General features: G+C 51.6%; 1 protein-coding gene across 3 annotated transcripts in view; it reads left to right on the forward strand.

Moving 5' to 3' along the window:
• The first annotated feature begins 544 nt into the window (after positions 1–544).
• The window catches only part of atm (ATM serine/threonine kinase), a 35,953-nt gene continuing 20,145 nt past the window's right edge, over positions 545–16,352 (forward strand). For 2 of the 3 annotated variants that reach the window (XM_088638363.1, XM_088638366.1), the window contains exons 1-31: positions 545–669; positions 1,325–1,427; positions 1,739–1,860; positions 2,578–2,723; positions 2,841–3,005; positions 3,192–3,357; positions 3,436–3,674; positions 4,228–4,397; positions 4,778–4,941; positions 5,233–5,589; positions 6,192–6,389; positions 6,832–6,933; positions 7,190–7,421; positions 7,820–7,951; positions 8,142–8,267; positions 9,012–9,101; positions 9,677–9,848; positions 9,966–10,159; positions 10,507–10,589; positions 10,748–10,903; positions 11,228–11,303; positions 11,726–11,856; positions 11,993–12,110; positions 12,364–12,534; positions 12,790–12,959; positions 13,647–13,890; positions 13,983–14,101; positions 14,334–14,460; positions 14,644–14,843; positions 15,559–15,733; positions 15,902–16,069. In XM_088638363.1, the coding sequence (XP_088494489.1) occupies positions 1,356–1,427; positions 1,739–1,860; positions 2,578–2,723; positions 2,841–3,005; positions 3,192–3,357; positions 3,436–3,674; positions 4,228–4,397; positions 4,778–4,941; positions 5,233–5,589; positions 6,192–6,389; positions 6,832–6,933; positions 7,190–7,421; positions 7,820–7,951; positions 8,142–8,267; positions 9,012–9,101; positions 9,677–9,848; positions 9,966–10,159; positions 10,507–10,589; positions 10,748–10,903; positions 11,228–11,303; positions 11,726–11,856; positions 11,993–12,110; positions 12,364–12,534; positions 12,790–12,959; positions 13,647–13,890; positions 13,983–14,101; positions 14,334–14,460; positions 14,644–14,843; positions 15,559–15,733; positions 15,902–16,069 (4,785 nt within the window). In that variant the 5' untranslated portion in view covers positions 545–669; positions 1,325–1,355. The remainder of the gene's footprint in view (positions 670–1,324; positions 1,428–1,738; positions 1,861–2,577; positions 2,724–2,840; positions 3,006–3,191; positions 3,358–3,435; positions 3,675–4,227; positions 4,398–4,777; positions 4,942–5,232; positions 5,590–6,191; positions 6,390–6,831; positions 6,934–7,189; positions 7,422–7,819; positions 7,952–8,141; positions 8,268–9,011; positions 9,102–9,676; positions 9,849–9,965; positions 10,160–10,506; positions 10,590–10,747; positions 10,904–11,227; positions 11,304–11,725; positions 11,857–11,992; positions 12,111–12,363; positions 12,535–12,789; positions 12,960–13,646; positions 13,891–13,982; positions 14,102–14,333; positions 14,461–14,643; positions 14,844–15,558; positions 15,734–15,901; positions 16,070–16,352) is intronic. The other variant, XM_088638365.1, reaches the window with a different exon arrangement.

Genomic DNA, 16,352 nt, shown 5'->3' on the forward strand with positions numbered 1-16,352 from the left:
GAATATTATATAAAACGTTATTTGTGCGTAACAATGGAAACTGGCATAAAATAAATCAGAGGTCCAAACAGATATTCTGTCAGTGGAAATGTTTTTATCAAAAATTTTATTGCAACAATAATATATACAATACAGACAAGAGTTTATATACATAACATCGTCAGGGGTACATAACACAGCTGCATTTTACAAAATAATTAAATGAGATAAATCAAGGTACGCACAGATTGTATATTCTTACGCTTATAGCAAAACGTCTGGAGACATGCTCTGTTTTGAACTGTTCAAATGGGGGTCTCTTCCCAGACCGTTTAATTTTATGTAAGTGTCATGATTAAATTTATGACAAATGATATGATATTCTGTATTTTTTTCAACGGGATTAAAAATACAGTGGCAGTGCGTTTAAAGCTCCAGTCTGCAGCTCCTGCACCAGAGACCCCTGCCTCGCTGGGACTGGGGAGGCGGAGCTATCTCAGGAACTGTGGCCGTGATTGGCTAGCAGAACCGCCCGTCTTCGCGACGACCCGGAAATGAAGTTGAAGTTGGGGAGGCGCGGTTTGTGTTTGTATTGCTGTGCTGTCTTTACAGTGGACAGCACTTGGGATTTAGTTTAAGTGAACGTCAGAACACGGCGCTGTCGTGAAATAAAGAAAGCTATATAAGGAGGTATGTGACTAGGTACCCAGTTCCCAGCGATTTTTAGATGCGGAGAATCATTTAGTAGTTTAAGATGATTTGACGTCAATTTTAATCAGACTGCATAGCTAGCTTACTTTACTTTAAAGTCTGGATCTTGATCGTATGTTTTTGGTAATACCGTGCAGATCTAAACAAGTGTGTGTAGCTCGCTTGTGATTGTTGAACGTGTACACCTAGCACGGTCATCGCCGATCTATTCTGAAGGCAGACGGGGACTCCTGGACTTGAAGCACCTGAAGCAGTGCTACTCCTGCTGTAATACTGCGTCCTGCGTCCGGCTGGTGTGGAAGGTCATCAGACGGCAATGTGGTCCTCTCATCGCCCGTGTGCGAAGTAGATCTTGGCAGTATCTCAGGGACTGCTCCCTACAGCTCAGTGGGATAGGGGGTTGGGCACTTTATTTAAACTGCATTAATGTGAAACCCTTATTAATGGAATGATTTATGTGTAGAATCGTTTGTGTTTGTGATCAGAAGGCATACTTTGAAGGGGTGTAATGAATCAAAACAGGCCTGTGTCTGCAACCCGCCCCCCACACACGCTTCTCCAGTTCGATTCTGTGCTCCTGCACTGTCAGTGCGGCGTCAGTACTCGACATCGATTCCCCTGTCTGCCTCTGCAGGCCCCCAGTGCAGCGCCACCCTGAGGACAACATGAGCCTGTTGCTGCATGAGCTCCTGATGTGCTGCCGTGGGCTGGAGAGCGACAAGGCCACGGAGAGGAAGGTAGATGCGTTCACCTCTGTGCAGGACAGGGGCGTGAGTCGCTCAGGAGTGACCAGATCACTTCAGTGCTGATGTTCAAAGGTTCAAAGGTTAATGAGGAAGCTGAAAGAGTCTGAGAATGTAATAAGCTTTCTTTCATTCATACATTTATATGTTGAGTAACCTTTGGCATTCCTATGAAGCATTTTCCCTGACATAATGAGTGTTTTGACAATACTGTGGATTTGATGCATTAAACAGCTGTAGATTAAACAATCAGTTGCCACTAGCAGAATGTTCTTAGGAGTCCACCTGTCAATGTTATTTTGCAGAAAGAAGCGGATAAATTTAAGCGGCTCATCGTGTCTCCTGAGACAGTTGAGGCCCTGGACAGAGCCAGTTCTTCAAGAGCAGCGAAGGGTTCCAAACAGCTCACCTGGGATGGTGTCTTTGGGTAGGTGCTCTTAAAATGAGCCCGAATGAATGACCGTGTGTGATGAGTTCATGGCGGTCTGCTCCAGGTCGCATTAGTCACTGAGGATGTTTCCTGTGTGTTAGTTGTGAAGCCTTGTTTTGGATTTTCTGTCACACAGCCTAACTGTGCTGTGCACCCACCCTTTCGTCGATTTGGTTTATACACACACGCAGCCCAGCAGTGCTCCTGTCTGGAACAGTGCTCACAGGGAGTCCTGGAGGTGCTCTGTTTGTAGCTGAGGGGGAATGCCTTGTAAAATGGCGAAGATGCACGTAAAGCCTCTTGCACAAGCCGCAGCTCTCACTGGCTCGCGTAGAAGCCCAAGTGCGCTGTGCTCCTGTGTTCTTGCACTGTACTGCCAGGGCAGCTGCAGGGTCTTACCTGCTCTGTAGCAGAGCAGCACAAGCAGGATGGCGCCTCTGCTGGCCTTGCAGGAGACAACGGTAAACCCACGAGTGACGGCCAGTGTGTAGTATTCTGAACTTGTCAGAAAACAAAAGCCCAGCTCCCCCGTTTTTACCACCAGGCTCTCAGTCGTGTGAGCGGGTCGCGATTTCAGCGGTCTGGCCGAGCGTAGTGACATCTGCAGCAGGGGTGTTTAAGAAGCCCCTGCCGGATGTGCGGTTAAGAAATTGGATGCTTTAATTAACTGCGGCCCAGGCGAATCTGACAAAGCAGCGGCTCTCGTCCCTGAAGGGTTCTGCGCCGGTACGTGGAGAGAGAAACGGAGGCGCTGCAGACTGGGAAGGCCAATGTGTCCGCCACCACACAAGCAAACAGGCACAAAAAAATGCAGGAAGTCAGCAGCTTGCTCAAATTTTTCATCAGATGTGCAAACAAAAGTAAGTGACCATGTTTTAAGTCAACACAGATCTTTGGCAGCTCATTGACCGCTTGCTTAATCTCCTGCCTCCTTTCCCTGCCCGTTGTTCACACATTGGAGCGATTGCCTTTCGCAGGAGGCCCCCGCCTGAAGTGCACGGACCTCCTGGCTCACCTGGTGGGCATCCTCAGGAGCTCCTTCTCCTGCAGTGCCTATGGAGAGGACTACAGCAGCATCCTGCTGAAGGACATCCTGTCTGTCCGCAAGTACTGGTGTGAGGTCACACAGCATCAGTGGGCTGGTAGGTGCCTTAACCAGCACCTGAGCTCCACTCCATTAAGTGTGTGATCCCAGACTAATATATTCCCCATTCCGACTTCAGCTCAGCAGTCAGGGTGGAATTAGAGTCTGTACTTGGAAAGATTAACAATGAAATAGAACTGCTGTGCCGTGTTGAAGTGCAGATTCCCTGTGTTCTCCTGTCCAGAGCTGCTGGAGGTGTATTGTGGTTTCTACAACAGCAGCTCCAGTGCCATCAACCGCGTGCTGGTGAGCAGGATCATCCACACCCTGGTGAGGGGCTGCTGCCTGCAGACAGAGGGGCTGGTGCACAAGCTCTTCAAGTTCTTCTCCCGAGCGCTGCTGAACGCCAGGTACCGCACCTCGCTGCTCCGAGGAGAGCCCTGCCTGCGGTCCGTGACGTCTGAGCGTGTGTTCTGTGCCTCGTGCAGGAGGGAGAAGTACCTGGCTGTCCTGGAGCACCTGCTGGCTGCTCTGAACATCTTCCTGAGGGCCTCGGCCGTGAACTGCCGCACGCGGGTCTGCGGGCTGGGGGAGGAGCTCCTGCCCTCTGTCCTGTGCGTCTGGGCCCAGCGGCGGCCGCAGGACCTGCTGAAGGAGGAGATCGTGAGGTTCTTCCACCTGCAGCTGCGCGTCCACCATCCGAAGGGAGCCAAGACGCAGGCCACAGGTGAGACCAGGCCGTGGCCCACCAGTCCAAGCAGATTTCCAGTTACCTTCTGCTTTGTTTCTGCACATTTAGTTTTACTCTTAAACTTTAACGTAAGCTACTCTCAGCTTCATGTCCTGGTATATTTAGAGGGCTTTCATGAAATTTGAACCTTTAAAGGCCAGGCTGGAACGCTCTGACTGTGAGGACGGCAGGAGCTCAGGTGCTGCAGAGTCCCGGAGAGACTCGTGTGCCCTGAGTGGGATCTCCAATAAGCTGTTCCAATAAGAGGCCACGCTGGGTATGATATGAAAGAGGGTGTGTGTATAGTATTGGCCTGTCTCTTTGATGAGCCTGCAATGGATTTGATATTTATTTTAGCTTCAGCCGCAGTTTCACAATGTATTGGCATCAGGATCTTTGTCACAGCCAAAGCAGTGGACTGCGAGCTTTCAGGTGCTGTGAACAGCTGAGCGAGTGGGAGTGGGAGGGGACAGCATCGCTACCTCAGAACCAACAGACACTAGACAGGACTCCTGCTTCGCCCCCTTCACTGAACCCTCCTCTGGCACAGGTGCCCACGCGGAGGATTGGGCGAAGTGGCAGAGTCTCCTCTACAGTCTGTACGATGCCCTGGTGAGCGAGATTGGCCAGATCGGCAGCCGAGGGAAGTACTCCACAGGATCGCGCCACGTTGCCGTGAAGGAAAACCTCATCGAGCTGACTGCTGACGTCTGCCAGCAGGTACGGCCGCTGACGTTTCTGCCTGCTGTGAAGGAAGTGGTGCTGTCTTCTAAATACAGCAGAACATCCCAGACTGTCGGTGCACAGAGCGAGGCCTGGATTGAACTACTGGCTCAGCCCTCCTTCTGGTTGCAGACTACAAACCCGCTGTCTGGTGGCGGCATGCTGTTTGCAAATGGGGTTTGGAAATCAGACATCGGGTTCTGAGTCTTTTGTTCTTAGGCTGGTGGTTGGGTTGAAGATGTAGTTCATTTAATCCAGGCCTGAGCCTTGCCTGCTCCGTCTACACTCCATTGTCCAGTCAACCAGACTTTATTTAGCTGAACCTTGGCGGGTTCCTACCCACAATGCCACACTCCTTTTACGTGTTCGCTCCGTAGCTCTTCACCCACGACACCCAGGTGCTGGAGGTGACCCAGTCGCACCTGGACGTGACGCAGCTGGAGGGAGGAGCTCCCAGCAAGCGCAGGCGCATCGAGCTCGGCTGGGAGATCGTCCGCGAGCGCCTGCAGCCCTCTCACAGCGACTTCAACGTCATTCCCTGGTGAGACGACCGGAGCCGGGATGAGCTTTGTGGGAAGCGGCTCTGTGGAGGGGTTCGGAGTTTGTGAGAGCAGTAGTGGACTGGGGACAAGACACAGACCTGTAGCTCCGCCTCTCCCTGTAGCTCAGGAACGCCTCCTCTGGAAGGCAGATTTAATGGCGCTGGTTCACACCGCCTTGTGTCTTGTCTTGTGTGCGATGCGCACTCAGGGCTGTAACTGGGGGTGCTGCCTGCATGTGGCGGTGACAGTGCTTCCCAGGCTTTCTTACACCGGTGCCCTTTGCCGCCCAGGTTGCAGATCACGGAGGTGCTGCTCTCCAAGTACCCGTCCATCCTGCCGGGCCGGGAGCTGGTGCCCCTCCTGTCGGCGCTGTGCCAGCTGCTGCAGCAGCAGAGGCGAGGGGAGAGGAGTCTGTACGTGATGCGCTGCCTGCGGGCGGCGGCGGCGGCCTGCCGGGCCCTGCGCCCCGGGCCCGAGCTGCGGAAGCTGTGGAGCCGGCTGTGGGCTCTGGCCCTGCAGGGCGTCAGCTCGCCGCAGGCGGAGGCGCTGTCCCTCGGGCTGCTGCACGCCATCGTCCGAGCAGCCCTGGCGCCGGCCGACAAGGAGCTGTGGAGGGTGTTCTCCGGCTCGGCCTGCAAGCCCTCCCCGTGAGTGAGCGCTGATTCGCTGCTGCACCGTCTGTTCCGGGGCCGTTTGTGCGTTTTAGTTACAGATTCACAGTAGGTTGTATCCATGTTTTATTGCCACTTCACTGGAGTAACGTTCTCAGCTGTCTGTTTCTTAGCAAAGAGGCATATATTGAGCTTCACAATCAGTTCCGAAAAGTAAGACTTACAGTGGAGCGGTGTTGCTGCAACACAAACAAGGGAAGCCAGGGCTGTGCGATTCGTATAACACTGGCAGTGTGAGTTCCATGCTGTAAGTGAGTTTCTCTGAAGCCTTATTCAACTGCAGTAAGAGTGCAAGGAGAGTTATGAAGGAGGGCTCCAGTTGACTCCTCTTCCTCGCCTACTGGTTGTTGGATTGATCTCAGGATCTTATCTCGCTGTTTACTAAAAGATGCTCTGGATGTTGCTGTGGAAACATGGCTGGGGCTGCTTGCTCCACACACCTGTGCTCTTTGTGTAAAGTGCTTCCTGTCCACAGTCCCAGAGGCATGCCTGCATGTCTGCGCAGCACATCGCCAGTAGTTCTGGTGGCCAGTCCTGTGTGGTTTCGCGGCTGACCGTGACATGAGCTCTTCCTGCAGCGCGGCGGCCCAGTGCCTGTCGCAGGTGCTGCTGCAGTGCATCGTCCCCGAGCGCCTGGACGCGGGCCTGCACTGCGCCGCGGCGGACGAGGGCAGCGGGCCGCCCAGCCCCAGGGAGGCGATCGCCAGGTGGCTGTTGCTGTACGAGCTGAGCGAGGAGGGTGAGGAGAGCTCCAAGCCACACCTGGTCGTCTGCAGGTGAGGCGCCTCAGGAAGACTCCCCCTCTCACCCTCGCTCCCGTGACACTGCGGGTTGGAGTGGGAGTGATAAAGGAGGGTCGTTCTTGTTGATGTCAGATCGCGGGAAAGATCACTCATGATCAGGATGTCCATTCAGCTAGTCTGGCCGCGAGTAGCTTGCTGGGCTTCCAGCTTCAGGCACAACAAGTTACCCCCTGTTCTCGGGTTTTAAATGTATTTCCACACATTTTCTAATTCAAGTTTCGCTCTTGATACTGAAGAAATCCACCATGACTGTTGAGGATCTTGAGTACTTAGATCAGGTTGCTGCACAATCTTAGGTGTTTAAGACTACATTCTTTCTGCCTGTCAGTGTATGACAGTCCTTTAGGCCCAGGAATGTGTTTGCTTGCTCATCACTGGACTGGTTCCTAACCAGTTGTTCCTTTGTGACCCACAGGGACTTCCCACACCAGCTTGTTCCCAGAATCCTGGTGGCTCTGATGCTGAAAGACTCCAGGTCTGGAATGGACTTTCTTCAGGCCCCTCTCTCCTGGGACAGGTCAGTAAATTCAGATTCCCTCTCCCCAAACCGACACCTCACTGAGCGTTGTCCTAGTATTGAACTTCAGCCACTGATCTTTTCTCCAGCACCGACGACTTTCGGCTCATAAGGATTTCAATTTGAGAAACTGTCCCATCAAGTTCTAGTTTGATGCATTCGGAATAACTTCTTCTGAATGAACGTCTAAAAGGAATACTTCTTCCATAGCACCTGTTGCATTGCTTTGACAATATGGCGCTTCTCTCATTTCAAGCCTCCCCCAGGAGCGGTCAGTATCGGACGAGGAGGATGCCCTTGTGGAAATTGAGAGCCTGTATCTGCAGAGCACGTTTGATGAAATGCCCGACCATGTGATTTCGGGGGCGCAGTCCTGCAGCGAAGACTCCGCCCGGGGTCCCCACACTGTCCTGCAGCCTGTGAGGGAGAGAGTGGAGAGGGACCTCATGTCTGTGGCTGACCACCTGCTCGACTGCTACTCTCCAGATGTGAGTGCATGTTTGTGCTCCTTTGTGTGCGTGCGTGAGTGTGTGAGGGGGTGTGTGTGCTCCTGTGTGTGTGTGAGTGTGTGAGGGGGTGGGTGTGTGTGAGGGGGTACAGCACCCTAGTTTATGGAGAGTACGTCAAGGAGCCCTGCATGGCCAGAGACCTGATTTGTTTGAATGGGAAAACTCTAGAAGACTATTAAAAACCTTTGAGCTAGAAATGCCATTGTGAAATTGAAAATTTTACTATACCTGCAGACACAGACCGCAGAGATGTGGCACGTGTCCTTCTCGCCTCCTTTAAAACCTTCAGAAAAGAACACCTGATTCTCTCTGTCGAGTTCGTCCTGTAGGAGAGCTGACAGGTGGGTTTCAGGACTGTCCTGTCTGTGCCGTTCCAGTCTCTGACCACGCCTCCAGAGTGTCTGATTCGCTGCATGAGTCTTCTGACAGGGGTCCTGGGAGGCTACGTCCACATACAGTTCCTCAGTGAAGAGGAGGTCTGCCAAACTGCGCTCTTCCAGAAAGCCCAGGTGAATTCATCAGCGCCTCTATCAGATCCTCTGACCCTGATTGGGTCTCATGGTTTTCTAAACGCTGGAAAGATGTTTGTGTTTATATTGTGTTGGTTTTCTTACTTCACAGTGACGTTTGAATTTCAGTTTTGGAGGTTCAGTGTTTTTCCGAGAACCTAATTCCCCTGACTGTTCCTTCACCCCGCAGTCTCTGGCCCAGCAGGTGAGTGAGTTCTTCTCCACAGAGAGGAGCAAGATCCCAGACGACCGAGTCTTCGCCGCCATCAGATCCGTTGTGGAACAACTCTTGACCTGTCTCAGGAGGCAGGAGAAGGTACCGCACTGCTTTAAAACTGTTGGGAAATCTAGAGGGTGAAGTAAGATACAAGATGTGTTAACTAAGTCCTTTCTGCATGAAGACTGGACTTCTAAGCAACAGGCTGGAGTTTATGGCAGAACTGATAAGGATTCCATATGCAAGCTAGGAAGGTAGAGTAACCTAAAACCCTGACCATTTGGCCAAAAGGATGTGAACTCGCCAAACACCGTGACCCCTCCCCATTACCATATTACTGAGCTTCGTCAGAAGTGGCAGCAAAGGCTATTACCATAATAATGAGCTACGTCAGAAGCGGCAGGAAAGGGCTATATAAACTAAAAGTTTGTACCGGCACTTTGAACAATACTTGCTGTTCCTTGCGGGAACAGGACTTCAGTTTTATTGTTCCTTGCATGCAATAAACTCATCTGTTTAACTTCATCTCGGGATCCAGAACTTCTTATTTCTGTAACAACAAGGGTAAGAGGTTAGTTCCCTGCACTGGTCGTTGGGGGAGCTCGGTAAGTTAAGTTTTCAAAGCTATCGCTTGCCTGGTCTGAAAGTTAATTAACAGGTTATTAATATGTAATTAATATTTAAAATATTTAACAGTTAATTAATAGGTTATTTTATATTTCAGTCTTATTTGTGGAGTTAACAAGTATAATTGAGGTCTCTTGATTGATAATTTAACAAAGCAAAAGGGCGGAGTTGAGTTTTATGCTGGAAACGAGACTCTTGGATTTTTTGCTTTTGCAGGACAGTTTGAGCCTGCTTTCATGGCGCCTTTTCCTGAAGATTCTGCCATCCAGGCTGCTGAATGAACTGGCAGAGGTCTATAAAGTGCTGGTGAGCTCAAGTACGCTTGTTCTGGGGAACCATGTGGATGCTGAATTGTCACTGATGTGCTGCTCCATTCATCTGCAAATAAGATATTTACTCACTTTCTTTTGCATCAAATGTCACACCGGTAGCAAACGTGTCTGCTAACACTCAGTTTATTCCCTGAGTATACAGTGTGTGTACTATGTGTATTCTGTGTCTACTTGATACTGAAGAGCCCAGACCAAAGGGTCATTCAAAGCAATGAGTTTGAATTCCTGCAGGTCACTGTTGCTTTGGTACCCTTGAGCAGGAACATCACTCCGGTTGTGACCGGCTGGGTCAATGGGTCTCCAGGTCCTCACTGTAAATGAGACGTTGTTCTCAGTTGACATATCTGGTAAAACAGATCTGCACAGATCCAGCACTGTCAGACCCTTGGGGAACTAAAGATTGTACAGAACAGTGCAGATTCCCCGTCTGCTTGGTCCACTGTGGGAATATGCTTCAGACCCCCTAGGCACGTTTGGCATGTTCAGGTGATGTTCAGTAGAAGTGTGGTAGTGGTCACTGCGCAGTTCTCACGGGTTCCTGAACCGCAGCTGATGAGCCCGGGGCAGCGAGGTGGCGTGGCGTGCGAGGCGGAGCACGCGGCCGGCGAGCCGGGCGGCCCGGCAGAGATCGACCTGTTTGACGACGCCAGCGAGGCACAGACCAGCTGCGGCACGGACAGCGGGGCCGGCAGCAACAGCAGCGACGCGCAGTATGGCACAGGTACGGCCCAGGCCGGCGGGCTGCCGCACCAGCAGGGCCAGGCATGCTGGGATGGTGGCGAATCGCGAGGGTGCAGCAGGTGCGAGCAGTAAAGAGGCTCTGCAATTCGTCCGGCAGGCGCGAAGAGTGCGCTGGCGGAGGAACACCTGACCAAGCAGGATCTCGCGTCCCAGGCTGCCCTGCAGCTCCTGTGCCTGTGCGCCTCCTCCGAGGCCGTTCCCGGGCTTTCCTTCCGGCCGGCCGACGTCAGGAGGAAGCTGCTGCTGCACTTGGAGGCGATGGATTTCGCCAAGCCTCTGCACCTGAGCACGGTGAGCCGCGCGGCCGCGGAGAGAGGACAGGGGAGCAGGTACAGGTTTGCTCTGCAATGAAGGGTGAGGAAGAGAAACGCAGCGTTTCGGCTGTGCGGCTTCTTCAGGTGTCATTCCCGCGCTGATGGCTGTGGCTGTGGAACGAGCCTCTACCTGTTCCTTCACAGTCCAGGAGCTGTCAGTCGTTCTTAAAAAAGCTGTTGGAAAAATTCAAATTTCACAAAGGAATGATCCCACCTGAATGCAGAAATGAGAATGACAGGGCAGCCTGGCCTTATTCGGTGATGTTTGACTTTCTGTGGTGAAGCTCACTGTGTATAAGAGGGGGAAATGTCTTGGTTTGTCAGTACCTGACGCTGCTGAGAGAGCTTCCAGCCGAGGACACGTCTCTGAGCGCCGAGGACTTCAGCTCCCTCCTGAGGCCCCTGAGGTGAGGACCGCGAGTCTCTTCTTGCCAGCAGGGCTCTGGCTCAGGTGTGAGAGGAGGAGCCCTGCAGTAGGTTTTTGCCTCGAGAAGCCAGAACAGTGACAGCAGCTAGAATGTGCTGGTAGAGAGGCTCTGGAGCTGATCTTCGCTGTGCTCGGCAGGGACTTGTGCTCTCTCTACCGCCGGGACCAGGAGGTCTGCACCGCCATCCTGCTCAGCCTCCTGCCCACCATCCGGAGCCTGAGCCGGGCCGGGACGCAGGTCGACGAGCAGGCCGGGGCGCAGGGTGCCGTGCTCCGAGTGGTGTCGGGATTCTGGCAAGTGTCTTTGTGCGTTTCGCAGTGCTTGATGTGAGGTTGGCCACAGAGGCTCTCGTGTGCAGCACCGTGTCTGGAGAGCCTGTGGGCTCTAAGACCTGTCTGTTTACTAGGCCCTATAATGCACGCTTGTGTCATGATTCATTCATACGTCTGCTTACCTGGGGACTGAACTTCATGTGAGTAGTGTGAGTGTGTTTTGTGCATGCGGTTGTGAGACTTGAAAGGCGCTGGTCAGTAAATTGGGCCGTTATGCGTGTTGCTGTCCTGTGTGGGCCGAGGTTACTGACGATGGCACAGTTAATGAAAGCGGTGTCCTTTCAGCTTCCTTGGAAAGGCTGGAAGGTGCACAGCGTCGGTGAGGGCTGCGGTGGTGAAGTGCCTGGTTGCCTTGCTGGAGGTGAGTCTGGAGTGGAGCTTTTATTCTGCAGCAGGTCAAGCATCTGGACTGGGGCTTTGCTGGTTATCCCGCAGGAGCAGAAGAGCAAAAGAAGTTTTTCTTTTTCCGGTGATCCATTACTCTCAAGAGGAAATAGAAGATCTTGAGAGGCTTTGCTTTTATGTTCAGTTTTGTAACCAGAAGGTAAAACACTTTTACTTCAGAGCAGATTAACAAATTGCAGTTTGGCAGAATGTTTTTTCAGAAACATAGAAACTGGGTTTCATAAAGATTACGTGCAACGAGTAGTGTTCATTATCAATCGTGCCTTGTGCTTCTTGATAAAGGGATACAAGCAGTAAAGCAGCTCTGGTGGGGTGTCTGCCCCCCTCTGCCTCGGTCTCTGCTCCCTCTGATTTGCCATCGCTGTTCATTATGGGCAGGCAGACCCCCGCTGCCAGTGGGCGGTCCTTTCAATGGAGGAGGAGGAGCTGTCTGTGGCCGCCGCCCTGCCACTCTACCTGGCCGACGCCCACCACCACGTGCGCATGCTGGCGGCCATGTCGTTGGACAGGTCTGTACTGCAGGAGGCCGTGGAGCCGTTACTCAGTCCAGTCAGACTGGCATGCGGCAGGATTTCATTTGAAGCTACAAAATCTTACTGACCTGAGACTGAAATATACAAAATTGACGTCTTCTTCCTTTTTTAGACTGTTTCAGGAGACTGAGAGGCACAGTCATGGCAAGAGAAGAATGCTTCCTTTAAAAATCCAGCAGAGTGCCTTTGAAAATGTGTATCTAAAAGCACAAGAGGGAATTAAAATTCAGGTAGGGTTTTGAATTATAGCTAATGCCTACCATTATGCATTTCATATTGGATTTGGTGTTCTTTGTGTGTCTTCTTGGGAGGCTGTGAGAGTGGGGGATCCTCTTACATTAGCCTCCTGTGAGAGATCCTGGAGAAATAGGCTTTTGGGAGAGGTCTCTCTTAATAAGACAGACAGATTTCTTGTAACCCACAGAAGAGTAGTTCTTGTGCAGCCCTGTTTCTTGTCTGCAGTCTCCTGTGTGTGTGTTCCAGAGAGACTGTGCGTCTGAAGAGGTCCAGGATGGCAAATTGAACCACAAAGCCACCCTGCTGAAGACCATCTCTGTGGTCATGTGCTGCAGTCCTGTCTGTGAGAAGCAAGCCCTGTTTGCGCTTTTCCAGTCTCACAAGGAGAATGCAGTGGAGGCGCAGCTCATTAAAAAGGTGAGATCTTAGCACTGGACGGTCAGAAAAACATGCACATTGACACCTGGCACCACAGCTTTTTTTGTCTAAACCAAAATAAATCCTGTATCTGTAGATTTCACAACAGCTAGAGAAGAACACCAAGAACACTAACTCATTGGACACTAGGACAGTCCAATACTGAATATCACTCTCACCAACAAACTTATAATTCGTAAGTTTGATATGTCAAATTAAAAATCTGGTGGATATCTGATCTGTATGGCTTTGTAGGTCCTGGAAGCTGTGTCGAAGAAGGTGAGCTGCCGGAGCACTGAGAGCTTCGTGAGTTCGCATTTGCACTATCTCATTGTCGAGTGGCTTGGGCAAGAGAGAACGGAGTACAGCCTGCCCGCCTTCCCCTACGTGCTGCTGAACTGCTCTTCCCTGCAGGACTTCTACAGGTACCTGCACTCTGCCAGCTCTCCCCCTCCTTCAGAGTGAAGGCTCCCTGGAGCACAGGGACTGCATGCGCCAGCCTAAGAGCTGTAGCTGAATGCTGACAGTTTAAAAGTGGATTTGTCATATCTGGCTGTAATTTATCGAGGGCAAATTACTTAATACCTAAAATGCAACAGTATCTATGAACCTGGCATTAGTGGGGAAGGTTGTGTGTGCCAGGTCTGGAAGAGACCGGATGTCTGCTGGCTCTGTGGTGCGTGTTGAGACCCGTGTTGCAACGATGCGCCGATCACCAGACAGCTCCCGGGCTCTCTTGAGTCTCTCGAGTCAGAGTCTTTGAAACGGGACTGGAAGAAGCATTGTGAACCCCTTGCAGGGTCACATGGGAAACCGTGCTTGAAGTCGCTGTTGTGTTCTGGTCACGGACCTGCAGTAAAATCTGACACGGAGTTAGAACAGGGCACTTGCCATCGCTAGCTGTTGAGTATTGTCATTTTCCTTACAGCACTCTTAGTTACCCTGGGTAGATCAGCACTCACAGGTCCAGCTCTTCCATATGAGGAATACATGAAGAATCAATTTCTGTAGAATATGAACCTGATTTTGTAAAGTCTTATTTTTTAAACTTGTGCACATGGAAAATGTACAAATGAATTGTCGTCATTAACCCCTGCATTGCTGCGATTCAGCTCATGCTACCACGTCCTCGTCCCGCACCTGGTCTTCCTGGATGAGTTTGACCAGGTGAAGGCCATCGGAAGGCAGATCGAGAAGGACTGGAAGGAGCTGCTGGCCGACTGCTTCCCCAAGATCATGGTGAACATCCTGCCCTTCTTCGCGCTGCCGGGGCAGGATGCTCACACGGCGCAGCAGAGGGAGAAGGCCTCCAGGGTGTACGAGCTGCTGAAGGGCAGCGACTGCCTGGGAAAGCAGGTGGGGCAGGGGGCGGGGCCAGGGCCGGGTCACATGACATGCACTTCCTGTTCCACGCTGCTGCTACACATGACCCTGTCTGTGTCCTGCAGAGAATTGACAGCTTGATCCACAGCAACCTGTCGGAGATCGTGGTGGAGCTGCTAATGACGCTGTATGAGAACGGCAACGAAGAGGCCGGAGAGAGGGGAGAGCTGAGCAGGTTTATCGGGTAAATACAAGTGTCCCATTGCAGACGTTAATTAGGACAGTGTTGTTGGAGTCTTTCTTTTGATGGAGACATGTGTTTTTCTAGGTTCTTCAAGTACAGTGTAATATAAACATAAGAGATCATTTGGAAAAAAGGCCTAGGGAATGAAAGGTGTTTGATGAATGGCAGTATTTTGTTCAAATGCTTTGCAGAAGCTTCCCGTGTTTGTGTTTAATCTTTTTGTTTTGTTAAGGGAACTGGATCCTGCTCCTAACCCCCCCTACTTCAGTTCGTATGTGATAAAAGCCACGCTGGACTACCTCAGCAGGTGCCACAGCAGCACCAACAAGACTCTGGTGGCAATACTGTCCAAGAATCCCGTGAGTTTCTCCCCCAGTGCTGGTTGTGAAATATTACTCTCTGAGTTTTCGTGTCATACTGTTGAGTGTCAAACTGGAACTGTAATTATGAGAATGACCTAGGGTTAATAAAGTTAGTCATTTTGTTTTAGATTCAATCAGGTGTTATTGGCAGCGGGCACACTCCCTGCTCTTTTTTTGCAGATTTCGATCCAGAAGATCCTCCTGGCTATTTGCAAGAAGGCGTCGGACACGAGCAACGCCTATGAGAAACACCGGATCCTGCTGATGTACTGGTTGTTCGTGAAGATGCTGCTGCAGGAAGTGAAGGACGGGCTGGGCGGCGCCTGGGCCTTCGTGCTGAGAGACGTCATCTACACGCTCATCCACTTCCTCGGCCGCAGGTCAGGGGTCAGGGGTCAGGGGTCAGGACCTGCCGGGCTGCCGTGGGCACGCGGGCAGAGAAGAGCAGGCCGTGGGGTCATTCTGCGTGAAACCAGCCGCCTGTCGACTTCACTCCTTCATAACCTAACAGAAGTTTCCACAAGAATTCGCTCGTGGTGGAAATGGTTGGACTGCAAGGGTCTAAGCTACATCACGTAAGAATGAAAAAATAGGTCAAGAGGTGTCCTAATTTTCAGAACTGATATTTAACACTGATTATGTAAATGTGTTTGGCAACCCTGTTAATCAGCTCCTGTGCGTATCTGTGGTGAGGACGGGGATGTCTGTGTCCTGGATGGTTGGCCATGCAGGTCCAGCAGTCAGTCTGACTATTTCTCCAAGGGCAAGTAGTACTGGAATCTTTTTGTTAAAAGCGGTTAAGTCAAGGCCAGGCGGTGTTTTATTGATTTCATGTGGAATGAGCCCTTTACAGCACCCGCAGTGTGCCAACAGTGCGACACGCTGTAGAATGGCCACTCTGTATGGGCAAACCTATAACAATATAAAATAAATACATTGTGCTTGTCAAGAACGTTCTCAAACCAAACAAGCACTGTGATATTATCATGCTAACCCTTTAGTTTCCTCTCGTGGTTTGTTTTAGTCAGTGTCTCTCTCCACAAGCAAATGGACAATGCCCTGTGTGTCTCTCTGCATGTCCTCGCCTGGACACAGGCCTGCCCAGCTGGACGAAGTGACGGCTCGCAGCTTCTCTCTGTGCTGTGACCTGCTGGGTGCCGTGTGCCAGACGGCGGTACAGTTCTGCGGCGATGCTCTGGAGAGCCACCTGCAGGTCATCGTGGGGACTCTCACCACGCTGGTCGCCAGCCAGCCCACAGTCAGCCAGCAGGTGAGGAGCTGAGGGAGGGGGCTGTCGCCGCAGTCTTCTCTTTGTGCCAATCTGAGGTGTTCAGGTTGTCGCCCCACACATCTCCTCGGAAATCCAGTCGATGCTCTGGCATGGCACTGTAATTTGTTAACCGGTGGTCGTGCTTCTCATTCTGCGTCTTCGATCCAGCAGGTTCTGAATCTGCTGGAGTTCCTCGTGGTGACAAATCAGGACAACGAGCACCTGCAGAGAGCGATCCCACTGCTGGAGCCCTTTCCAGACAGGCCTGCCTTCCGAGAGCTGAGGGCGGTGCAGCAGCAGCTCAAGTACAGCCGGGGAGCCTTCACCCTGAGAGAGGTGCCTTGGGGAGCTTCCCAGCCGCGGGAGCTGCAGTGCAGTGTTCTCTCCCCTCCTCCTGTTGTATCATTAGGGAGAAGCAGATCAAAGTGCTTTTAATGTACTTTCAATTTAATTCCACAGTGCGTTTTAATATGACAGTTCAGTATGGAAACCTGGGGTTTGAAAAGCAAAACCAAACTGTCCAGGATTGTGAAAATGGCAGGAAAAATAATTGGGGGAACAGCAGCACCAGCTTAGCGACTTATACCATGATACAGTTATCAGATTAGCAAGGAACATC

This window comes from Lepisosteus platostomus, chromosome 7, assembly GCF_059453375.1.
Source record: "Lepisosteus platostomus isolate fLepPlt1 chromosome 7, fLepPlt1.hap1, whole genome shotgun sequence".
Taxonomy (NCBI): Eukaryota; Metazoa; Chordata; class Actinopteri; order Semionotiformes; family Lepisosteidae; genus Lepisosteus; species Lepisosteus platostomus.